General features: G+C 47.2%; 1 protein-coding gene across 1 annotated transcript; it reads left to right on the forward strand.

Moving 5' to 3' along the window:
* The first annotated feature begins 601 nt into the window (after positions 1-601).
* Positions 602-15,139, forward strand: CTH (cystathionine gamma-lyase). Its single transcript, XM_015870858.2, has 12 exons — positions 602-816; positions 3,453-3,537; positions 4,050-4,145; positions 5,737-5,846; positions 6,884-7,015; positions 8,876-8,933; positions 9,849-9,926; positions 10,594-10,746; positions 10,953-11,074; positions 11,741-11,793; positions 13,618-13,756; positions 14,427-15,139. The coding sequence occupies exons 1-12, from the start codon at positions 667-669 to the stop codon at positions 14,451-14,453; spliced, it is 1,203 nt and encodes a 400-aa protein (XP_015726344.1). The 5' UTR covers positions 602-666; the 3' UTR covers positions 14,454-15,139.
* The last annotated feature ends 8,428 nt before the right edge of the window (positions 15,140-23,567 follow it).

Here is a 23,567-nt window from a genome sequence, read left to right on the forward strand (position 1 = left end):
CACGGGAAAAAGGAGGGGAGAATGTTAAGGCTTCCCAGCCTCCACCATTATCTCAGTGAGGGAGGAATTCTCATTGCTGTTGTGCTGGTGCTGTCCTGAGGCACCTCAGGATCTCCTGCATCTCCCTGCTGAGAAGAAGGAAAAGCACGAGCGCTTTTCTCATGTTTCCCAGGCTAAACCACGGACCGATCCCTCTGCCCTGCCACGTGCCCAGCGCAGCACATGGAGCAGGTCCGGCACTGCACGCAGGATTCAGCTTGTTCCTCCTGATCCGGCACAAACAGCGCTGGAAACAAAAGAGGAGCTGAGGAAACGCGCAGCTCGTTGTGCGTTCGAGGCGCAGATCTGTACGGACGGAGCCCCTGACACCGCAGATCTGTACGGACGCAGCTCTTTACACGCTGATGGCGGCCGGAGCTGGCACAGCAGCATCGTGCCGTGCCAGGCGGGGCCGCAGAGCGATGCCAGCCACCTCCCCCAGCTCCGCCGCCGACCAGGACCGATCCGAGCCCGGCTCCGCGGCCCCGCCCCGCGGCGAAGGCGCTGCCCGACGGCTCGGAGCCAATGGGGGGCGGCGGGGAGGCCGCTCCCGAGCCGTGGCCCCGGGCGGAGCCGTGGCCGTAAAGGGGCGTGCGGGGCCGGAGCGGCGGCAGTCGGATCGCAGCCATGAACGGCGGTTACTTGCGGCCCTTCGAGCACTTCAGCACGCAGGCCATCCATGCCGGGCAGGATCCCGACCAGTGGCGGTCGGGCGCCCTGGTGCCGCCGCTCTCGCTCTCCACCACGTTCAAGCAGAAGGCGCCCGGCGAGTTCATGGTGAGTGCGGGCGGCTCCGCCCGGGTCGGAACGCGGCCCCGGGTCGATCCGCTCAGCCCGGCGGGGTCTGCAGGCGGAGAGCGCTGCAGTGACCGCTCCGGGCCCGGGACGGCGATTTCATCAGCCGGGACGGACGGGCTGTGCCCCCTGCCGGGAGCTGCGGGGGGTCTGATGGGAGCGGGGATGCAGCCGCCTTGCGACAGCCCGTAGGTCCTGCAGCTCGTGGGACAAGGCGGCTCAACTTAACCCTGTGTGTTGTGGAGGGAGCTGCCGAGATAAAACGTGCCGTGCCATGCATCGTGCCATGCATCGTGCCGTGCATCGTGCCGTGCCGTGCATCGTGCCGTGCATCGTGCCGTGCATCGTGCCGTGCATCGTGCCGTGCATCGTGCCGTGCATCGTGCCGTGCATCGTGCCGTGCCGTGCATCGTGCCGTGCCGTGCATCGTGCCGTGCCGTGCATCGTGCCGTGCCATGCATCGTGCCGTGCATCGTGCCGTGCATCGTGCCATGCATCGTGCCGTGCCGTGCATCGTGCCGTGCCGCACCTCGTGCCTTTCTCACATCTCGGGCATCCCGTGGACGCTTTGTGCAGCTCTCTTGAGCTCTGTGACACCACGTTCGACTTTGTCACTGGTCCCAGGCAGAGCACACTCACTCATTTGTTCAGATTTCGCAAGAGGCCACTTCCATTGACCTTCCAGATCAAATAGATGTTCTGTTTCATTTTATGAGCCATTGGGAGCGTTTACAGTGAATAGTTGTGAGGTTTCTGGCTACAATGTGTGTGAGGGAAGTACCACCAGTGTGCGGCTCACAGAGCAGCCTTTGTTCCAGATCTCAGGGCAGGACGGCACACTTTGCTGCTCGCGCAGTTGGAATTTGCCTTGTGATCTCTGATGCTGTGCGGAATCGCTCAGGCGCAGCAGCACTTTGGGTAGTTCCGAGTAGGTGCTGAAGGTCACAGGGAGGTCGTGCAGGGCTGACCCCTGTGCCAGTGCCATGCTGCCCTGCAGGAAGCTCAGCAAGATTCCTGAACATGATGAGATTGTCATTAAGCAGAATTCCTGTACCGTGCAAATACCAAGATGTCCTGCCAGATTCCTGGGGCGTTGGAGCACGTGTGCATGTTCTTCTTGTCAATGATTTTTGGGTCATTATTTGTATAAAGCTGTTGTGCAGAAAGGTACACCATGGCATGATCACGTGCCAGGGAAACACTCGAGCTTGTGAGAACTTTGTATCTGGTGCTGAAGGGCAATTGCTGGCTCCCTATTGCACCCTTCCAACAGAGCACTGTGGAGATAAGGGGTGCCATTTTGGTAGGGACTGTGTCCCCACAGGGCCTTCTCCAGAAGTGGCCAGAGGTGGGTATCTACGAAAAACAGGAGAACATGGCTAGGTGTGAGTCCTCCCTTGGTGTCCTCCTAGGGGCCATCCTCAGGCAAGGGATGTCCATCACAGGCTTGGAAGACACTTTAGAGTCATTTCATTTCTGGTCTTGAGTACATTAGCACTTCCAACATCCCCTCAGGTGATTGCAGGTCATCATTGTCATTCCAGTTTTATTTCATGGGCATGTGATCAAGCTCAGATTATCCAGTTTTGGGTCTGACGGGCACACGCTGCTTCCTGTGGAATCACCAGAATGGAGGGTGCTTGTCCTTGCGCTGGGCTGGGCTCTAGGCATCCCAGTGCAGTTTGGGATGAATAATTTGCTTTCAGGTTCATTAAGTCAAAACAATGGAATTAGCATCTGCTTGGATAATTGCTACAACAAGGCACTTAATCAGAGAGCAGTGTTGCTGTCTAGAACAAAGGTTCTTCAAAGAATATGGAATTTGTTCTTTACTCCTTGGGATACAGGCTGTGTTTTAGCCAGTCAACAGTGGCCTAGAATTTAATGAATTAAAGCTTCAGTTTAAGCTGTCCAACACTTAAACGTGCTGTGGTCTCACAGCTCTGAGCTGTAAAGCACAGTGGGCTTTTTGCTCCAGGGTCACTCAGCACAAACTATATCAGTATCTTTTCAGTACTCAAGGGGCTGTAAGAAAGAAGGGGATGGTCTCTTGAGCAGGGTCTGTTGTGATAGGACAAGGGGAGGTGGTGTCACACTAGAAGAGATATAGACTGGATATAAGGAAGAAGTTCTTGATGCTAAGGGCAGTGAGGCACTGGCACAGGGTGCCCAGAGAGGCAGTGGTGCCCCATCCCTGCAGACAACCAAGGCCAAGGGATGGAGTCTGAGCATCTACTGAGCTGTGGGTGTTCACTGCGGGCAGTGGGACCAGGTGGCCTTCAAAGGGCCCTTTTAACCCAAGCAGCTGTGCGGTGCTATGGTTCTGTGAAAGTCTGCACTGGCTGAATTCAGGTAAAGCTCACGTAAATTTCTCATCATGGCTTGTGGGGGTTTAACAGCAAGTAGAAACTCACAAGGTAGCAAGGACAGATCCCAGCAGATGTTGTGTGAGCAGCTTGACCAAGCCAGAAAGGCAGCCCACTGTCACTGGAAAAGGTGGGTGTGTGACCTCAGCACTGAGAGTGTTGACCTGCTGAGAAACCCACAAGTGTTACTGTCATCATCCACAATGTTCTCACTGCTTCCTCTGAAGTTAAACTTGTTTCTATCTTTCCTAGCTGGGTTATGATTACAGCCGGTGTGGAAACCCTACCCGAAGCTGCCTGGAGGAGGCTATAGCTGTGCTGGATGGAGCGAAATACTGTAAGCAATTCGTGGTCTCCTTGAGCAGATTGGCAGCATGTGCAGCTTGTGATGGTGGCTGCAGTAGCTGTAAACTGGGGAGCTGAGGACACTGGGCTGCCACCAGCAGTGGGGCAGCAAGGCTTGCACAGTGATGGGCAGCAACAGGCAGAGCTGCTCTGCACTTCCCACCCCCAGGGTAGCCCAGCTCAATCTGTAGTCCTTGTATAAAACCTTTGCTTCTTACTTTGTTCAGTGCGTAACACATTTCTTGATATGAACTCACCCTTGTATTGCAGCACTGAATCTGGTGATATGAGGGTGAGCTGGGCAACAGCTGCTGCAGTGCTCATGGGGGGGGTGACATCTTGCATACTTCTAGTGAAAATGCTTAGAGAGGGAGATAGCACTGGGGAAGGTGATACAACAGATTCACTTTAAAAGCGAGTAAAGAAAGCAAAGGCAAGTTTGACAGGTTTGTATCTTGTTAAAATATGATCATATTTTAACTCTCTGCCCCTCTTATTTTTTAGCTTTGGCATATGCTTCTGGCTTAGCTGCTACTGTGAATATTACTCACCTGTTGAAGGCAGGAGATACAATTATCTGTATGGATGATGTCTATGGAGGTAAGTAAGGTGCAAGTGTGTTTTTGATCGTCATTCCTGATTAGATCTATCTATGAATGTTTCTCGTGAACTTTCTGAATTTAAATTACTTTTCTTCAAAGCCTTTTCACTTCATGAGAAGACAGAACACTCCTCTCTGAATTTGGTCTTAGAAATTCAGACACTGAAAGACTGCTGCACAGTGTGAATGCTTCATTAGCTATTAGTGTATGCTGCAGTGAGTGGAAAATAGCAATATCCTAGCTCTGCACAGACTTATGGGCAGTCCAATTTAGTACAGCTTTCCAGCTTGCTTTTTTATGCCATTCCTTTTCTGGGCTTGACCCTTTACCAACCAGTGTTTGGGCTGGACTGTTTCAGACAACTCTATTGTTGTCTTTCCTGAACACAGTTTGTATCTACTATGGCTGTGTCTTCTGAGAGCAATCCACTATTAGGCAGTGGAGCTGCATAAACTTTTAGATCTAGGTACCTTCCCTGCTAGTTTTCCTTAATGTTGTAGCTTGAGATTGGGCTTGAGGACATATGATGATTAAGAATCCTTGATTAGGACAGCAACTCTGCATGTGCTAAATCAACTGAGCTTGTAGTGATCAGGGTTGTAAGAAAAATGCTAAACATATGTATATCGAAGGGCCTATGCGGTGCACCATTATTAAGAGTGTGTAAGACTGCTGCAAAGCAACTTCTCTGTGGGTTGTGTTTGTGGAGTTCACAGCCTGTGTGACTATGTCCTATGCTTGAATAAACCTCCAACAATATGAAGGAATACAGTGAATAGTTTATTGTAGAAATACAGGTATTTTCTGGAAAAACAAAATCACTCATGCAGTGTTTGGATAGAATCAGATCCTGCATATCCTGTGCTGTTATGACAAGAGGGCAGCTGCCTTCTTGTCATAAGTGAATAAACGTTAAATAACCTTGGCAGAAGACCCAGTAAATTAATTTTTAACCCAAGCAGTCAGTATGTTGTATATCTCCCATTTAATTGTCTCCCTGAGGGTGGGAATGTCACACGGAGGGATCTGGGCAAGCTGAGGGCAATGTTTGAGCTGCAAGACCATCCAGGCTGCCCGGGGGGTGGGGGTGGGGGGTTACCATCCCTGGGGGTGTTCAGAGCTGTGGGGATGTGGCACTGAGGGGTGTAGGCTGGGGCTGGGTTGGGGGGCTCAGAGGGCTTTTCCAACCCAACTGGTTATGTGATCAGGTAGCTGCTTTTTTTTTTCCTGCCTTAAGCTTTCCACTGAAAGGCTTTGAAGACAGGAAGGAGGAATCTCTTTATTCTGTTCCTGAAGCGCCAAAGCGCTTCATTTGTTTCATCTTCCAACCGAACAAATGAGCAGCTGTTAAATGAAAGTACTTCTTAGTCTGTGTGATTCTACCTTCCCACTATTTCTTCTCCATGATGATTAAGAACACAGCAATCTTCAGACTTAGAAATAAAAATGTACTGATCAGCCTTATGTAGTGAACAGCATGGAACTGTGCAGTCTTGGCTTCCATGGGTGCAAATAAGAGGCTGGAGATCAGCAAAGGAAACTTCCTAAAATCGTTTCACTCCGTGTCTCTGCTTTTTCCTTTTGTAAAGGTACAAACAGATACTTCCAGACAATAGCCTCGGAAATGGGCTTAAAAATAGTTTTTGTGGACTGTACAAAATTGAAATGCCTGGAAGCTGCAATTACACCTGAGACTAAGGTAGGGGAGAGAGAAATTGCTGAGCTTATATGCTTAATGACCTTAAATAACTTTATTGATGCTACTGCTGGCTGGTATGTGGCAAGGTTTTGGTGATGGAAAGGGCTCAGGCACTGGGTGGAGGCAGGAGGAGAGAAAGAGTAGGAAACAACAGAGGGAACCGCAAGATCAGAGGAGGAGGATGGAGGAGGGGGAAGAGATGCACAATGGCACAAAGGAGAGAAGTTGCCCTCTGGATGGTAGGGAGGAAAGGTGTTTCATTGGCAATAAATTAAACTGCTTTCTCCAGGTTGCCCATGATACCAGTTGGTGGTTGGTCCGCCTGTCTGTTGTGACCTACGAGCATTCTCATTTGAGCCTTGAGTGTCTGCCTAGCGCAGGGATCATAACTGGCCCTATGATGGGCTGTTATTTACTGTATAAAATAAAACAAATGCAGTGCCTGGACATAATTACTTTCTGAAATCTCCAGGAAGCATTAAATAATTGGACAATTTCCAAGTGCCTTAAGATTAGAAATAGGAGAACATCCCTAAGCAGTAAGGGCTTGTTCAGAGAGATGTGTTGCCTCTTCCTATTGAGGAGGAGAAAGAAGTCTTTTCTGATACCTACGTTACTGTTGGCAGTCTAAAGGAGCTTTTTTTCTTTTTCTTTTTTTTTTGGGGGGGGGGGGAGTTGCAGTTAGTGACACTGTAACCATGATATGAAAATGAATAAGGAGTACTTTGGAACAGTAACAGTTTTAGAGTAACATATAGCAGAGTAATAATTCTTTAAGTAAATACAGTGTTTGTGATGGTGGAACTGATAGTAGTAGAACTGTCCTAAAAGATACCGATGGTGATTAGTGGTGGTAACAGTACCTTGTGTTTATTTGTGAAGCCTGGGTATTCCTGCTTTGATAGGTTTTTAGGTGGGTACCTTTAAAAATTCGTAAGAGGTGGGAAAGTTTTGCTTTTGGCGCTGCATTGTGCATGTCTGGTCACCAGCACTGTCGTATCCCTAAAGAGATGCTTTGTATTGTTGAATTACTACAGCTTGTTTGGATTGAAACGCCCACAAACCCCACGCTGAAGGTCATTGATATTCAGGGCTGTGCTGATGTGGTCCATAAGCATAAAGATATTCTTCTGGCAGTAGACAACAGTTTTATGTCTCCATATTTCCAGGTAAGTGCTTGCTTTCCTTGTAGTTACCCTGGCATTTCAATGTCTTCAAAGATGCCTTTTTTAAAATGGAACCACTGCTAAAACCGTCGTTTTGATGTGTGTGCTGTAAAATTGCCTCTAAATGCAAGCAATGCGCTGCTTCTTTATAATTTAGCAGAGATGGCATGCAAAATACTTTATAGCTAGCTATATGCCAGTCTGACACCAACAAAAGCAATGTGGCTCACAGCTTAAGTAAACAAGCTTATGCAATCAAGAAGGTAAGTTGAGCCATCAGGACGAAAGCTACTCTGTCACTCAGAAGTCTTGTGTTTTGTAGATCTAACAGGTGGGAATCCTAACAGACCTACTGAAAAATGTATTGTTCTCCACCTTTGTCTTTTTTTCTACCAGTTCTTCTGCATGTGCTGCTTGAGATCTGTTTTTGGTATTCCAAAAAGGAAGTGGAGAGAATGGTTAAAAGAAGAAAAAGATTTTAACTGTGTCTTTCAGGTGTTAAAGTTAACTTTTTCACCAGTATTTTGATGAACAGGTTTTGATGTTGGACAACTCATACAACTTTTGTGCTTTAATAACTAGAATACAGGAAGTAAAGGGAATTCCAGAACTCTAAAAGTACTTCTAAATAATGAACTTCAAGGTCTGGTTCATCTCAGTGTGGGCTAGAAGTATCCCCATGTATTTCCCCAGAGATCAAAGAAATCCCTCATCTTTTAGGTCTTTAGGTCTACAAAGAACTTCTTTTTGAGTGCAAGTAGGGAAGATGTCTTTTTTTCTGTTTTCTTTTTTTTTTTTTTTTTTTAAATTTTTTTTATTATGGTCACTGAGATCGTTATAAATTAAGAGAGCCCTACAGGAAGTGTTAATGCTTAGCTAGAGCAGCTCTTGAGCTTGTCTTGTATATACCAAAGATGCTGGTTTCTTTTCCTTTTATTTATTTTACTGTTGAAAGATGTGTGTGTAAGGAGAAGAGTCAGCATCTGTGTCTGTGAGCTAGTTAATGTATACTTCATTGGACTGGTCCTCAGAGGGAGTCAGTAATGATTAAGCCCAGTAAGCATAATAGGTAATGTTTTTAAACTCCTCCAGACTCCTGAGTGTACTAAGAAAATCATAATTTTAGAGTGATTTATGTAGCAATATTGAGTATAAAAGGCACTGGTGTTTATGCTACTGTTCTCTTGGCTGCACAGTGGGAATGCACATTATCCATGTTCCTGCGGTAGACTTACGTGCTTAAGCTGACAGCAACACTCTTTTATTCTAAATCTGCTTGCTTTGTCACCTTTTAATGTATTAGTACTCTCCAGTCTTTATAATCTGTTTATTTTATACACGTAAAGTCCTTTACTTAGGGACTAATTAAAAAAAAAAAAGTTCATAACTTCTTGCCTAGTGTAGTCTTGGTTTGACTCTCGCCTGAGAAAGGCTCCTAGGCTGAACATTGAGCACACCAGGGATGGGAGACTTGGCAAACAACGCCCTCTGTGCTTTCCTCAGGTGTCCAGCTGTCCTTCCAGTGCAGTAGCAGCAATGTGGGTTTCTGGAGAACTGAGAAGAGCTCTGCTTAGTGTGGAGGCCTTCCTTTTCTAAGGAGATACGCTCGAGGCAGCATTACATGGCACTGCCTCAGCTAAGCAACATAACTGGTTTAAGAACGAAGTGCTTTCTTTTACATCTGGTTTTTGTCCCACTTTCTATCTTTCTTCACTCTCACTTTTGTGTCTTGCTTTTGTTTTTCCTCTTAGTTTCTCTCTCTTGTAACTTTCTGTGCTTGATCACAGTGTTTCTGGGCAGCTTGGAAGGAACCAGAGCGCAAAAGTAACTTTAATCAAACCTATTATTTTCATTTCTTTTTAGCGTCCTTTGTCCCTGGGAGCTGACATCTGTATGTATTCTGCAACCAAATATGTGAATGGTGAGTGCTTGGGTCCAGCACAACTCAGGCTGTTACAGAAAACCCATTTAAAAGCTACTGCAGAGGTTTTCTGCTCTCACCTGTTGATCCACTTCCATGTCTCATGGATGCTTTTAAACTCCCTTTTGCCATAGATAAATCCATAGGTAGTAGCTGTTGCTATTAGCACCAACAAGCAACATTGTGCAAACACAGTTTGCATGGTGATGGAGCCCAGATGGTTGGTTTTAATAAGAAAAACAAATCTACAAGATCAGAGTCTTTTTCAAACTTGGGCTCCCTCCAGGCTCAGCTGGTCTTACACTGTCCCACATGGAACAGTCTTGAGCAATGAAAAGCCAAAAGTGGCTTTTGGAAATGCACCATGCACATGCACTGAGCCATAAAACCAAATGTGAGACTTCAGTACAAGGTCGCTGCTGGAATTGATACCAAAGTTGAAGGCATGTTTTATGTGGCGGTGCTGGAGCCTGTTCAGAAGCACATTCACTGTGTTGTTTCCTAAACAACCCAGGCTAAGGGGTGGCCCAGCAGTAACAGCTGTGCTGTGAGCATGTGTCTGCTTGTGGTGCAGACTAAAGTGGAAGTTTTCTGCTTGGCTGCAGCTCCACAGGAGCTCGACGGTGGCTGGACAAAGTCCTGCTTCCTGGCAGCTCACTGCAGCATGTGATGGGACCTGGAGCACCAGCACAGTGTGTGTCAGAGCACACTGCTGACCCTCACTTCAGATCATGTGGGAATCTGCTTATGTTCCACATGACAGCACAGCAAGGGCAGCTGTAGCAGCGAGAAGGAATCCAGCATGTTGCCAAAATGGGACTATCTTAGCACCAAGACTGAGAAAAGAGAGGGTTTGTGGAGAACCCTGGTGGAGATAAAGTGGCTCACTTTCTTCTTATGTTCTTGCATTTTTAGGGCACAGTGATGTTGTGATGGGGCTCGTTTCAGTAAATCGTGATGATCTGTACGAAAGGCTGAAATTCTTACAAGGCTGTAAGTAGTAAATGTAGGAAATAAGTTTAAATATATTGTATTCTGATGTACCAGCTCATGCTAGGAAGCATATGGCATGCACACAAGTACGTGGCACATCCAGAAAGCATCAGGTGCAGAGTGGCTCAAATGTGCAGTGCCTGCAGTTACACGGGGCATGGCTCTTCACCAGGTCTCTCTTCAGGTTAGGATTAAGTCTATGGCAGAAAGAGCACAGGCATTTCCTGGATTTACCTGACTTCACTCACAAAAAGGTTTGCAAACCTTGACATATTTGGTGAAGTTCATCCAATTCATGCTAATTATATTTTATTTTTAAAAACTATCCTCTGATGTGAGTTTTAATGATTTTATTGCCTCTTAATTATATTGAATAAATTTCCATGCAGTGTCCTCTCTACAACAGAAGGAATAAAGGTACACTGTACCTAATAAATTTTGTGTGCAAGTCTTCAGTGTGTTAATTTATCTCACTAATTGGCTTCCCATGTGTGTGAAGCAAGAGCAGCAGATCGTATCAGATGTCTTCACTCGCGTCTTGTTGTAACTTAAGAACGTTGGGAAGTTTGGACTGTAGTTTCACTGAAACAAGCAAACAAACAACAACAAAACCAACAAGAAAACCCCTCTTTGTTCCATGTGTGGTTTTGTGTCTCAATTCCCATAGCAATCGGAGCCATTCCGTCTCCCTTTGACTGCTTCCTCTGCAACCGGGGTCTGAAGACTCTGAAGCTGCGGATGAATCAACACTTCCACAATGCTTTGGCTGTGGGTCGATTCCTTGAGTCAAATCCCAGAGTGGAGAAAGTCATTTACCCAGGTAGGTTGGCAGAACTGCAGGGTCTGGGTGCTGCGCTGCTACGTGCCGCTTGAGCAGCCTTCACGTCTGATGGCTCGTGGTTAGGTATCTCGGCAATGAGCTTTACATTCCTTCCCATCAGAAGGATGTTTTGTGCAGTTCAGGGTGAGCTGCTGTACCCTTTGATGTGATGGTAATTAACTGACAGTGGCTCCTTCTGATTTCAGGATTGCCTTCCCACCCCCAGCACCAGCTGGTCAAGCGGCAGTGCACCGGCTGTTCAGGGATGCTGTCATTTTACATTAAAGGAAACCTCAAACATGCTACTATCTTTCTGAAGAGCATAAAGGTAAATGATGGCAAATACACTCTACTTTAATGTGAACTGAATCTGTCCTTCTGAGTGTGATGATGGAAGCAGGGTTTATTCTTGGGGCAGGGAGAGTCTTCCTCTGTACTTTTAAAGCTCCTAATTTATTTTGGGTGTAGCCATCTCTAAATAATAGATTGTGCATAAATTAGACGCTAATGAGAGGGAAGAAAAGGATATTTCAGCTCATTTGAGGTGTCTGTTTACACAATGTGGTGTAACGTCTCCAGGTTAGCCCAGGCATTGCTTCTAACCAAGAGCTGGCCTATTCTAATTGCCTGCAGTACTTGAAGGCAGAGTGGCTGGTGCAATACTGCTGTTGAATTTCAAAGCACTTGTCAAGACATTCTTCAAAACGGTAAATGAACCTAATCCAGAGTTAGGTTTGCTCAGCATGGGCGTACAGTTTTGCATCTGCAGTTCTTCAGAGCTGTTTTGAAGTGAAATCTTGATGGCTCTTAACCACTAAAAGTAATTTTCTTCTTCATTATAGTTAATACTTCTTAAAATACAGAAGTCACTGTTGAAAACCATAGGGAAAATTACGTACTAAAAATGGAGGTTTCTTTTTCTTTCACTGTCTATTTCTAAGCATTAATAAACTTATGCTTTTTGTGTTCACTTCTGTTTACTGTTTCCCTGTAGGTGTTCACACTGGCTGAGAGCCTGGGAGGATATGAAAGCTTAGCAGAGCTTCCGTAAGTCCTTCTTCATCTTAACAGTCCTAAAAAAGCTGCAGAGTAACAAAATTCCTCAACTTTTTTTGTGGGAGTTCTAAAATGTTCAGGTATACAAAGCAAAGATAGATTGCCTACAATTGTCATCCAAGAATAGCGTGTTGTGTAACACAAAAATGGAGACTTCTCCAGAAATGAATTCCCTCTGTGAAACAGGAAGGCCGACTGGTGTGAGGTGGGCGTGCAGACCTGAGGCTGTGCAGATGTCTTCACTGCTGCAGACGTTGGGGTTGAGGCCTGGAAGGCTCCCCCTCCCTCCCCAAGCTCTGGATGTTGGTCACCCATCTGCTCGGGTGGCCCCAGCAGCTGCAGCAATTTCTTGCTGTGGGATTCTTCCAGAATCACCTGTTACAAAAATCTCAACAGCAAACGGGTTGAAAGGGGAGGAAAATGTTCATGTGGTTTAAATAGTGTCTGTCCTGACAAGGCTAAGCTGTTCTGCACTTGTGGTCTCTGCACATATGCAAAATAGCACTGCCCACTTGCATTCAGTGGGCTCCCCTGAATGCACTGTGGAGAGGCGAGAAGTATGACATGCAGTAGCGGGAGCAGCCCATGGAAGCTGCCCCAGGGAGATGCGTTGTCTGCACAGATGGCTCCAAGTGCTGTGCCTGCATCTGTACTTGCCTGGCTCTCCTGGCTCAAGCTAGACCTGCATTTTAAATAAACATCCAAGCACATTCATCAACACTCTCTTTTCCATTTCCTCAGTCACCCTGTGGTGCTGCTGGCCATGGCTGGAATTTCTCACTAGCTCTTGGCTCTGCTGAACAAATCATTCCAGAAGCACTGTGCATTTTAGCAACAGATTTGCATTACTTTCAGCAATACTACTGCTGCCAATGTCCTCACTTAGTGCTGTAGGTGGGAGACTTAGCCACCGTTTGGTGTTACGGTAGCAATTCCAAGGAGTCAGGGTGATTTAGAGCAAGTAGAATCGAGTGGATTTGGCTACACTGCCGTTCTAGCTGCTTACACAAGAGGGCACATTCAGTACGTTGCACTGAACCGAGCCTGTCTGCATGCTCAGCAGACTTGGTGGGGATTTTAGTAGTTCGTAGGCACCACTGTCCAGGTTAAAGGGTTACTAGTAGGATTCTTCTGTAATGAGATTGCTTTGCTGAAATCTGATTTGCTAGTCAAAAAATACATGGAAAGTTAAGGTTAAAGATCTGTTAAATCATTTTGGTTTCTCATTTTGGGATGAGGCATCTTTAAACACTTCAGCTGTTGAAAGGTAATTGCAGAGTAGTGGATGTCAGTGACAAATGGCTTCTTAGCTTCCTTCATAGCTGGGGAGAATATTCTTCCACATGCATGGTACAGTGTGACGGGTGATCTGAGGAACCAGAAGTGAGAAACAAATATCAGGGGATTTCATAGTGGAGGTGGCACATGTAAACCTTTCCCCACATGCTTAAAATAGAGCTTTTAGATGCCACTTACCAGAAATGTTAGCATATGTCTGGAAGGCGGAGAGAAAGTGTTTTTCTCAATTTCAGTTCCAGATTATTTAAGTATCCACTTCTTACTCATCGTTCTTTGGAAATACTGTACTGAGATTCCGGGAGGTGGAAGCCACTGGCTTCACCATGGTTGGCATAAGGTGCAGTAATTGATGATGAAATCTCTTTTGGTCTATGGTTATCCAGCAGGTGGCATGTCAAAGGTGTAAAGTCTTCTTGGAACTACAGGGAATGCTGGCAGGTGATCCATTTCCTTGATTTTTTCAAGTAAAAATAACGTACCTTAGGAAAAATTCTGCTTTCTTCCATCTTCTTGCAGGGCTGTCATGACTCATGCTTCAGTGCGTAAAGAAGACAGAGAAGCTCTTGGAATCAGCGATACATTAATTCGCCTGTCAATTGGTTTGGAAGATGAGGAAGATTTAGTGGAAGACCTAGACCAAGCTCTGAAAGCTGCAGTAAGTTGGCTGCTAGCTTAGCGCCTTTACTCTGAAAAGGATTTCCTCCCTAATTCTCGGCCTTTCTCACTAGTCACATGTGAACTCTTTCAGCATCCATCCTGAATCTCAGGAATAAGTTAATGAAGTGATGCAGCAGCTGTCTCCTCATAATTCTTGCTTCACTTAACTTTTAAGTGACTCAGAAGTGTACTTTATGGAGTCTTTGCAGTCCTCATTAGTCACAGTTCATGTGGATTCCTGCTGCAAATAGGATGTCCTTGGAGCCCAAACAGCTAAGACAGCTGCTTGAGTCAGCCTGAATGGAGACTCATCAGGCATCCAAGTGCTTGGTGGGAGTGCTTGCACTTCCACTTTGTCATGTCATGTCAGAGAGCAGGGTGGCACTGAGGGGGTAAAAAGTGAATGTGGGTTGTGCACCGTTTTTAGCAGGTGTGTAGCAGTTTGATGTACTGCACAGACAGGAAAGTGTTGTGTCTAATTGGTTGTGTGAGATGCCTGTAGCAACCAGCATCAGAAACTACATGTGTTTCTATACACCAGCACAGATGATGAAGAAAATCTAGTGCTTAAATGTGTCCTATTTCTGCAAAAGAAAAGAAAACAAAAGAGGTACCTGGTCATTGTAAGAGCACAGCCTAATTACTCACATTTCTCCTTCTCACTGTAGATCCCTGACCCTAAGGCTTTGAAATGATGGCTGAAACCTGGAGACATCTAAAGAAGATGATGCAGAAAATCAAACGGCTGACAATTTTTCTTTGATATACCTTTGAGAACTGAAATCTATTCAATCAAACTCTGGGTTCCTGGGGAGCTGTCACTTTGTGGTACCATGCTTGTTGGGCTCGTGTCTGGTTGTGCACGTGCTGTGCACTGTGACATGAAGCCTGTGCTGTTCTGTGTGTCCATTTCTGCTGTGCTGTGACCCTCTTTCTTTGGAACTGGTGGGTCAGTAAGTTGTGTTTGAGAGCAGCCATGAGACACACTCAGGAATACTGTCATGATTCTCTCCAGGGAGATGGATGTTTCCCATTTGCCTTACTAATGCTTTAGGGGTGCCGGATCAGTAGGGTTTGTTTCTGCTAATGCTCTTTAGGATGCAAATTTCTGTTTTTCTTATCTCTTCTAATCTAACTGTTTAACCTAAATATTGCTGATAACGTTTAGATTTTCCTTTTTAATGAGGTTTTGAAATCTGGTTTAGTACTTTTTCATCTTTTATGGGATATTGAAGCAAAATCCAATGTCTGGTTAAGAATTGCAGCTTTTTAAAGGTGATTCTCTGACCTAAAAAAAAAATTATAATGTGCTAACTGTGGTAATGATTTGGTTTTTAGAGTTAGGATCGTTTTGATTAAAACACAATTTGAATCTCTCTGATTTATTCTTGTTGTGATATTTGGGTGCGCTGGTCGCGTTCTGGATCGGTTGATAAAGTGACCCTCAATCTGTTAAAATTTATAGTTAAATTTATAGGAAAATGACATCATTGATGTAGTGGAACAGGTTGCCCAAGGAGGCTGTGGATGCCCCATCCCTGCAGGCATTCAAGGCCAGGCTGGATGTGGCTCTGGGCAGCCTGGGCTGCTGGTTGGTGGCCCTGCACACAGCAGGGGGTTGGAGCTGGATGAGCACTGTGGGCCTTTGCAACCCAGGCCGTTCTATGATCCTGTGATGTTTTACTTTCATCAAGAAATAGAAATTCCGACACGCTAACTGCAGTGCTCAGGCAAGCAAGGCTTTCCCTTGGACAGGAGGGCGACTCACAGAAGGGCACCTATTTGCAGATGAGGGCTGTGCTGCACGGAGATTCTGCTGTGGCCTTTGGCAGCATCCACACCAGGCTCAGGCCCAGCAGCTTTCTCAGCCAGGCCCGGGCTTTGCTTTTCTTCTCTTTCATTTTCCTAATGGGAGCTGATAGGAAATGCTGCTTGACGACTTCTCTCTCATCAGCTGTTCAAAAGCTAGAAGCCGAGATGAAACACATTCATTTGCATCTTAGCCCTAGAAGTGCTAATTGTGATTCATTCTCTGCTAACCTGTCTGGAAGGAGAGTGAGACATCACAGATAGATGTTCATTGACTTCTGCAGAATGAGCATTGCTGCTGAGCTGTCGGGATAGACATGCATTTGACCCTAAGTATAAAAGCATCATTTGACATCATGACATTAATTCCACAGGAAGAACTTCAGCAAATAATTCTTTTTATGTGTAACTATGGGTACAGCTTTATAACTATTGATCCACTCGGGTACCCAGAAGACAGAAAATACAGCCACGGTGGATTATTCACTCTTCCTTTTTCTCTGTATTGTTGTGTTTTGGCAATGACAAAAGGAGAACAAGCATTCCCCTTCTTTGTTTCTTTTCATAACTTCATAACTGAAAAAGACATGAGCCCTGTTTTCTCAGAAGTTGATTTTGCTTCTTCAGAAGTGACCGTGGTATGGAGACAGCAGGGTTTCTTTGGCTGTCTTTTGTATATATTTAAAACAAGAAGTGTCGAGGTGCCCCAGGTGGAGCCTGGTGAAGGGGCAGTGGATGCACTGGCTGTGCTCTGTGTGCCAGTGTTCCCATGGCTGCAGTCTGCCGATGCTGCTGGTCAGCCAGGGCCTTTCCCCAGCTCTCCTGCAAATGCCTCCATCATAGAATTTAACCTCTTCTAATCTGCTTCAACTGGAAAACATAATTAGCTTCTGACTGTCAGTTCTGCGGGCACTGAGGTGAGGCCCGAGGGAGCCATCACTTGTATTTCACCGTGGAAATTTCTGCAGTGGATTTGTCTCAGAATAAATTGCTCAGTGACAATGTGAATGACACAGAACCAGTGCAAGTGGTGAGACCAGGTCAGGGATAAATGTGATAAAGGTGGGATACTGTCAGCAAACGAGAATGCTTTGAAACAGGCAAAATAAGTGAGGACGTCTAACAAATGGTCCATCAGGGCTCCCTGTGGACTGCAGGGGGTGAATCGTGGTCTGTCTGGTGTTTCACAGAACGTTCTCTCTGAAGGTAAGAGGACTTTCATCCTCTGATTAGATTTTGGGCATGTGGCTTCAGATTGCATTACACTTCAAGGGAAAGTTCTTCTTTTATGTCGGGTCCCAGATTGTGCTCCTTTTGAAGAAAAATTACATTTGCTCCCCAGAAAATGGTTGTGTAGTGCTTGGCCCTAGGAGTGAGGACAATTAGAGAGCATCTGGGCAGAGGAGATGAGTGGCCTAATGGCATTAGGAGCGAGGTGAGCCATACGAGGTGTGATCTGTCCTGCCCTGCTGCCTGCGCTGTGCAGCATTCAGTGCTGGCCGATGCTCGCATGTGGCAGCAAGAGGAGCCCACAGCTCCCTCCAGGCCCAGATTCCTCACACTTGACCTCTTGCTGTTTTCTGGCCGCTGTCACATTTGCAGTGTTTTGATGGAGGTTTTTTTTTGTTTTCCAGCCGCAGCGCAGCCAAGAGCCGCAGCACATTAGTCAGATCAGTTCTTAGAAACTCCAAGCTTTTACTTACAGGAAAGTTGCTGTAATTGAAATCTGCTATTTGTCATAATTATGTAAACTAATATATGTATAAAATATCAAGTGCATATTTTCCATCTGGATGATGGTGCTCAGTGTGAGTGCAGGCCCTGGCAGCTCCACTGACCCCATGCCTGCGGTGCTGCAGGTCAGGGCAGGCAGATGGCTGCTATGCAGCATCCTGTGTGCTGACTGCTGCTATGGGCGTTCACTCCAGCAAGGTGAGTGCAGTCCTGTGTTAGCACAGCTTGCTTTGCCCCTGCAGCCCTGCCTTTGGGGAGCACTGGAATGGAGTGTGAGGCTGAGAAGCGCTTCATGATTATTTTACCCACTGCCGTGTGTGGCAGCTGATTTACAAATGCCGTTTTCACTCCCTCATGTCAGCTCCCTTTAGGAAAACATCCTCCCACGTCCTGCCCAAAGGTTGTGCAGCATGAGGCAGCAGCAGGAGGCTCCATCACACAGCCACACCTCAGCAGACCCACAACACAGGTCCCAGCTTAGGGACACTGTGCTCAGTGGGCCAGGGCGCTGCTGGGGGTGAGCCTGGGACTGGAGCTGTGTCCCCATCCCATTGCATGGGACCCTGTGATGCTGTGGCAGCACTTCAGAGTGGAAAGAAGTCAAGAATGAGGGTTAGAGTATCTGATCTGTCTGTGGTGGACATTCATTTGTCTACAGAAGTGTGGTCCTTGTGAGAGTGAATGTAAAGTGGACTGGAAGTGGAACACGTTGCCCAAGGAGGCTGTGGATGCCCCATCCCTGCAGGCATTCAAGGCCAGGCTGGATGTGGCTCTGGGCAGCCTGGGCTGCTGGTTGCTGACCCTGCACACAGCAGGGGGTTGGAACTGCAGCTCCTTAGCTTGTGTCAGCACTGAGCTAGTCTGTAAATTACCAGACCTCTGGAATGGGAAACTCTGCATCTTTCTTAGGAGCTGCAAAGACTGCAGTTATGGAAACTGTACACATTTCTTTAAGTGTATTTCTAAACCTTTATTGGGATCCGAGATCTGTAATATTCTAAGGAGCACAAGAAAATGAAGACGAGAGGTTCTCTGAGAAATGGGGCACCTTTGCTCCCTATGCAGGCTGTAAATCCAGGTCAGAGCTGTGTTCTACCCCTAGGAAATGAGATGTGCTTTTGGCAGCAGCAGTATTTGTTCAAGTCCCAGCACTGCAGTGTTCAGACTGTCTTCTGCAGCCAGGACTGAATGCTGTCTGTCTCTCAGTCACACATTGCTGTTAACTGCTTCACATAACCGCCCACATCAATTTACTTAGGTCTGCACAGCCCTCACCCAGTGAAGCAGCACTGCTGCAGCCCGCTCTGTGCAGCTGAAGCTGTTGTGCTGCAGCAGTGAAGTCGTCACAGATTCATCTTTGGCAGAGGAGCTGGAAAGGATCCCTATGGCTCCCGTATAAGGAATAGGAGCATTCCCATTGCTCACAGCCCCCTGGGCTGATTAGAAGCCTCATTTAATGAGCAGGTGAGGTCAGCCCCACCATGCAACCTCCCACAGTCTCTCATCACATCGCTGCTGTTTCTGGACGTGCAATATGTGTGAGATGTTGGCAGTGTTTCCTTGAGACAAGTGGGCAGCCCAGCCCCATGGAATGGGAGCACATCGGGGCTGGGCAGCTTCAATCCTTGCAGGCTGAGAGCTGCATAGTTCGTGTTATTGATATTTGTGGGTCTGCCTGTATCTCCAAGGCACCTGTGGAGTTCTCACCATGGCTCAATGAGTGGCACAGTAACTACGGCTCCAAGCTGGCTTTGAACAGCTTCACACGTTTCACAATGAGAATACTGGATTTCCAAAGGATGGAACCAAATTCCATTTCACATGGGAGTATTTCCCCAGGGAGTGTGTTGCAGGCTCTGGGAATGAAGAAAATCTTTATATTTAGATTATATTAATCATTTCTCTCTTCTCTTCTTTTGAGCTTCCATCAGGGCAGATGAACGTAAAAGGAATTCTTCCACTCGGATCCATGGAGAAGAGCAGAAACAGACAGGCTGGAGGCACGGCGCTGCTGTCTGTTCCCAGGCTCCATCTCAGGATTTGTGTGCTTACTTCTGGAGAGCATTTCAGCCAGCAGCAAATTCACAGCTCGTTTCAGCACTGTGTCAAGATGGGAAACGGGAAGCTTGGATGTAAAACTTAAGAGATTTAGATACAAAAACAAACATTTGCCTGAAGTGTGAACTATATTAGGGAGTCAAGTCGGGATGCTTCTGCTTGTGGGCAAAGCAGAAAAGAGGCTGGTGGTGCATGGAAGCAAGTTAGCAAATAACCTAAGGACACACAAAGACAATTAAATATCCCCAGTCTCAAAAGTTCTCCCAGTATTTTACTTGCTGAACTTCAGTTTGCTGCCTTTTGGATGGGAGCTGCTCCCCTCACACTCACTGTGTCACCCCATGGGTTCAGGTTCTGAGGCAGCTGAGGTCACCTGCAGGTTCAGCTTGGAGCCTGTATCTGCCCACTGCTTTCATGGCGCAGCAGCTGAACGATGATCAGTGCAAAGTGTTCTGCCTGGCCTGGCTCCACAGCTGCCTCCTTCTGCAGCCTCTGTGTCACCTATGTCTCACGCACTGCAACCTCACATGAAAAATGAAGCTAAAGAGCTTTGTGACTAACGCCTTTAAATCCCTTTTATTCTTTCATCTCTGAAATACACATTGTGTTATTATTAAATGTCTGTTCTAAGCTGTTGAGCTTCCCTTGTGCCAAACACAAAGCAGCTTCATCTTTCTTTTGGCAGCAGAAGGTGCCACGCTTGCTCTGTGGGTGTTCCCTCTGCTTATTGCTTCTGCTTAGCACCTTGAGCTAAAGGTGCTGAGAACTGATTCAGCCCTCCCCCGTTAAGACCTGCCTTCCCCATAGGAATCCATTATTGTTTAAAGGGACACAGAGTTAACCCGGCACTCTGAAACCCACAGGCAAAGCTGCCTCCTTTCCTCTGCTCCTCCCTGCCTTTCATCCAGAAGTGTCCGTACCCAGAGAACTCTGCTGCTGTCCGCCCTCACCCAGGGCTGTTAGCTGATGGTGCTGCCTTTTCCAAAGGCTTGTTTTGAAGTAGGTTTGGTTCCTCATACCAAATTCTGCATAAGGGCTTCCATACCAAAAGCAATTTACTGAAGCTCCTGGTGCAGTGACATCTTCGCAAGCAGCAGCTGCAGCGCTCTGAGCAGGCTGCTCCCTCCATCCTGCTCCGTTCTCTCCATCCAGCTCAGATTTCCCAGTGCCCACCCATCACTGCCGCAGCCTTTGGTGCTTGTTGGTGTTTTTGGCCAGGCCTGGGGGCATGGGGAGCCCACCCCATGTCAGGCACTGCTGCCATAGGGCAGTACATCCCACACTGCTCTCAGAGGTGACCATTTTCAGAAGGGAAAATTCACTCCTCATCCCTAAACCTGAAATATCTTTTTTTCCCTGTTGTTAAACCATTCTGAAGTCTATGTTTGGCTTTCTTTTTTATCTTGGAACAAACCTCATGCCAGCTGGATCACTGGGCCCAGTATAATTCATGACAAATCCCTGCGGCTCAAACAAACAAACGCTCGCATTTGCAGCGAGGGATGCATTCAATTTACTCCATGTTAAATCCGTCCTCCGAGGCAAAATAAAACCAAAGCCATCACAAGACTTGGAGCAGAGGAGGGCCCGGTGCAGTGCAGCTCCCATGTCCTGCCCACTGAACAGAGGTCTGTGCCCATCCATGGCAGCAGCACAGTGCAGTCCTGCACCGTTCATGTGTCCATCTCTGCATCTTGTAATGAGTGTCACCACCCCATCAGGAGCAGCGCCATCTGCTCCATCATTGTGCAAAGAGTGTCGTCTGCATCCATCTATGAATGTGTTTGTGCTGGGAACCTGATAATGAAATGCAGGGATGTAGAGGGGATGACAGGTGTGGATTTTCATCAGTTGTTGGCATTGCTGTGAGAGGGCAGACTGATAATTACCCACTGAGAAGTGGGTTGCTGTGGTCCCATTTGTGAAGGGGACGGGGCTCTCCATCAGGAGGCTGAGAAGCAGAGAAGGAGGCAGCAGCTCAGAGATGGGGTGGTGGGGCAGCTGAAGGGCCCTGGGCAGCCGGCAGCTCTTGGGACTGCACCAGCCCTGCTCAGCTTTCAGATCCACACTGTGCCCTCAGGCCCTGTTGCTGTCACACAGAGCAGAGCTGTAGGATTGCCACGTGGAGTTGTATGGCCATGAGAAGGTGTAGGGCTGCCATGAGGCCTCCCCTCAGCATCCTCTTCTCTGGACTGAATTATCCAATAAGCAGCTTTTGGGGTCTTTGTAGAACAGGTTCTGGGAATCTCTGGGCTGGCACAGCTCCCCTGCACAGAACAAGTGAACATCGCTGGCACAAAGAGGAATCCCATCCCTGGTGCTGTTTGCATAAATCCTCTCATCTGCATTGGTTTAGCTATGAGCCAAGGGGGAGTGGTGAGCAGGAGTTTGGCACGAGGTCTCTTTTGTCGAATCTCACTGCCATTTTAAAACTCGGAGGTGCTATTTCCAGCCCTTGGATTTCCTTTGTGCTAAACCCCAGTTTATGTTTCCTTTAAAAGGTTATGCTAAGATGAATAAAGAAACCCACACGTCAGTTTGCTGATTTTGCCATTGGCCCTTAACGATCTGCTAAAAATAATGCAGATGATTCATCTCTGCATCCATTGGAGCAGGAGGTGTTTGTGCTGGGCAGCTGTCCTTGCTCTGCAGCACACAACACGAGATAAGACTGTGGGTGTCAGTGGAGCAGGGAGCCCACGGTGGTTCTCTTCTGTTTCAGGGCAATGGAAATGCTCCTCAAGGTCCCGCTGGGATCTCCAGGACTGCAGCCCAGCTCTGCGTGCAGTGCCCAGAATGATGGTCTGGGGATGTCTCTGGCACGTCTGGATGTGGATGCTCCATCCTCATCATGTCATCTGTAGCACTTAAACAGATGTATTTCAACATAAGTATTTGAATAGATGTGGTTTTAGACAAGTACTCAAACAGCATGTTCAAGGAGACCTACAGTGCTCGATATCACCAAGGCTTCTACCAGGGGCTGTTGATGTCCTGTAACACAATAAGGACTGCTGTGACTGCTGGTTTTTAACTGTCCTTGACTCCTCAGTTGAGGAGGGACTCCAGGTCTCCAGACAAACCTCCTGCAGCTCCGCAGCATCCATTGCCCAAGGAGGCTGTGGGTGCCCCATCCCTGCAGGATTCAAGGCCAGGCTGGATGTGGCTCTGGGCAGCCTGGGCTGCTGGTTGGTGACCCTGCACACAGCAGGGGGTTGGAGCTGGATGAGCACTGTGGGCCTTTGCAACCCAGGCCATTCTATGGTTCTATGATTAGAGGTTTCACAGGGCTACACCTCTTCTGCCCTCAGAGATGCAGTGGAAATGTGTGCAGAATGGTCCCAAGATGCAAACCCACATCATTACCCCGTGTGCTTCACTGCTCAGTGCTAATGGTAGCTTCCCTGCTTTGTTGGAGCTGCCTGCTTTGCACACATGCATTCGTCCAGCAAGCTGGAGGATTTCTTTGCCAAACAAGCATATAAAGATCCAGATTAGCACCTGATGGCAATGATGTGCAAAGGTCTGAGGCTGTGGCCAGAGCTGACACAGCACTGCTGGACAACGCCTGGCGTGAACCGGCACTTAATGCAAACATACATGAGGCTGAAATTTGTCTGCAAATCACTTTGCAGCTGCTGACTGAAAATAAACAGAATTTCTGAGATGTGCAGTTTGCGAATATCTCCTTAATGTGGAAAAAGTCTGTTTCCTCAAATAACCAAATTGCTGTTTGTAATTGGAGGGTGTCTGCTCATGTCGGGCTGCAGCACTTCCAGCTGGTGAGGGCAGGAGCCAGCAGCACCAGGGAGGAGGGAAACACAGAGCAAGAGTTGTCTTCTGGGTTGTCTGTTAACAAGCAACAAGCTTATGAAACAAAAAGTAGCTGCACAAAAGGGTCTGGGAAGTGTGGTGTGGTTTTGCACATGTGTACATGATGAGCTGAGGGGGGCTCTGGCCTGTAGTGCTGCAGTGAATGGAGGGAGGCGTGAAGCACGCAAACACGGCCCATCCGTCTGGAGCTGTGTTTATTTAAAACATGCTTTTTATCACCGAACCGAGGAAGGAGAGAGTGTCTGTGTTTGACTATGCAAGAAAAATATTTATGCAGCTGCAGAACTTCCCCAGGTTTGCTGTGCCGGGTGCCAGGAGGCTCTGAGGGCTCAGCCCTTCTTACAGAGCCCTGGGAGGGAGGGAAGGGCTGCGTG

Source organism: Coturnix japonica, chromosome 8, assembly GCF_001577835.2.
Source record: "Coturnix japonica isolate 7356 chromosome 8, Coturnix japonica 2.1, whole genome shotgun sequence".
NCBI lineage: Eukaryota > Metazoa > Chordata > Aves > Galliformes > Phasianidae > Coturnix > Coturnix japonica.

What these genes read in the sequence shown, in the direction of transcription:
- CTH (XM_015870858.2), top strand. Translation starts at nt 667, where the DNA reads ATGAACGGCGGTTACTTGCGGCCCTTCGAGCACTTCAGCACGCAGGCC. An exon ending in TTATGTCTCCATATTTCCAG is followed by an intron (nt 7,016 to 8,875) that starts GTAAGTGCTTGC and finishes ATTTCTTTTTAG; the next exon opens with CGTCCTTTGTCCCTGGGAGC. An exon ending in GGAGAAAGTCATTTACCCAG is followed by an intron (nt 10,747 to 10,952) that starts GTAGGTTGGCAG and finishes TTCTGATTTCAG; the next exon opens with GATTGCCTTCCCACCCCCAG.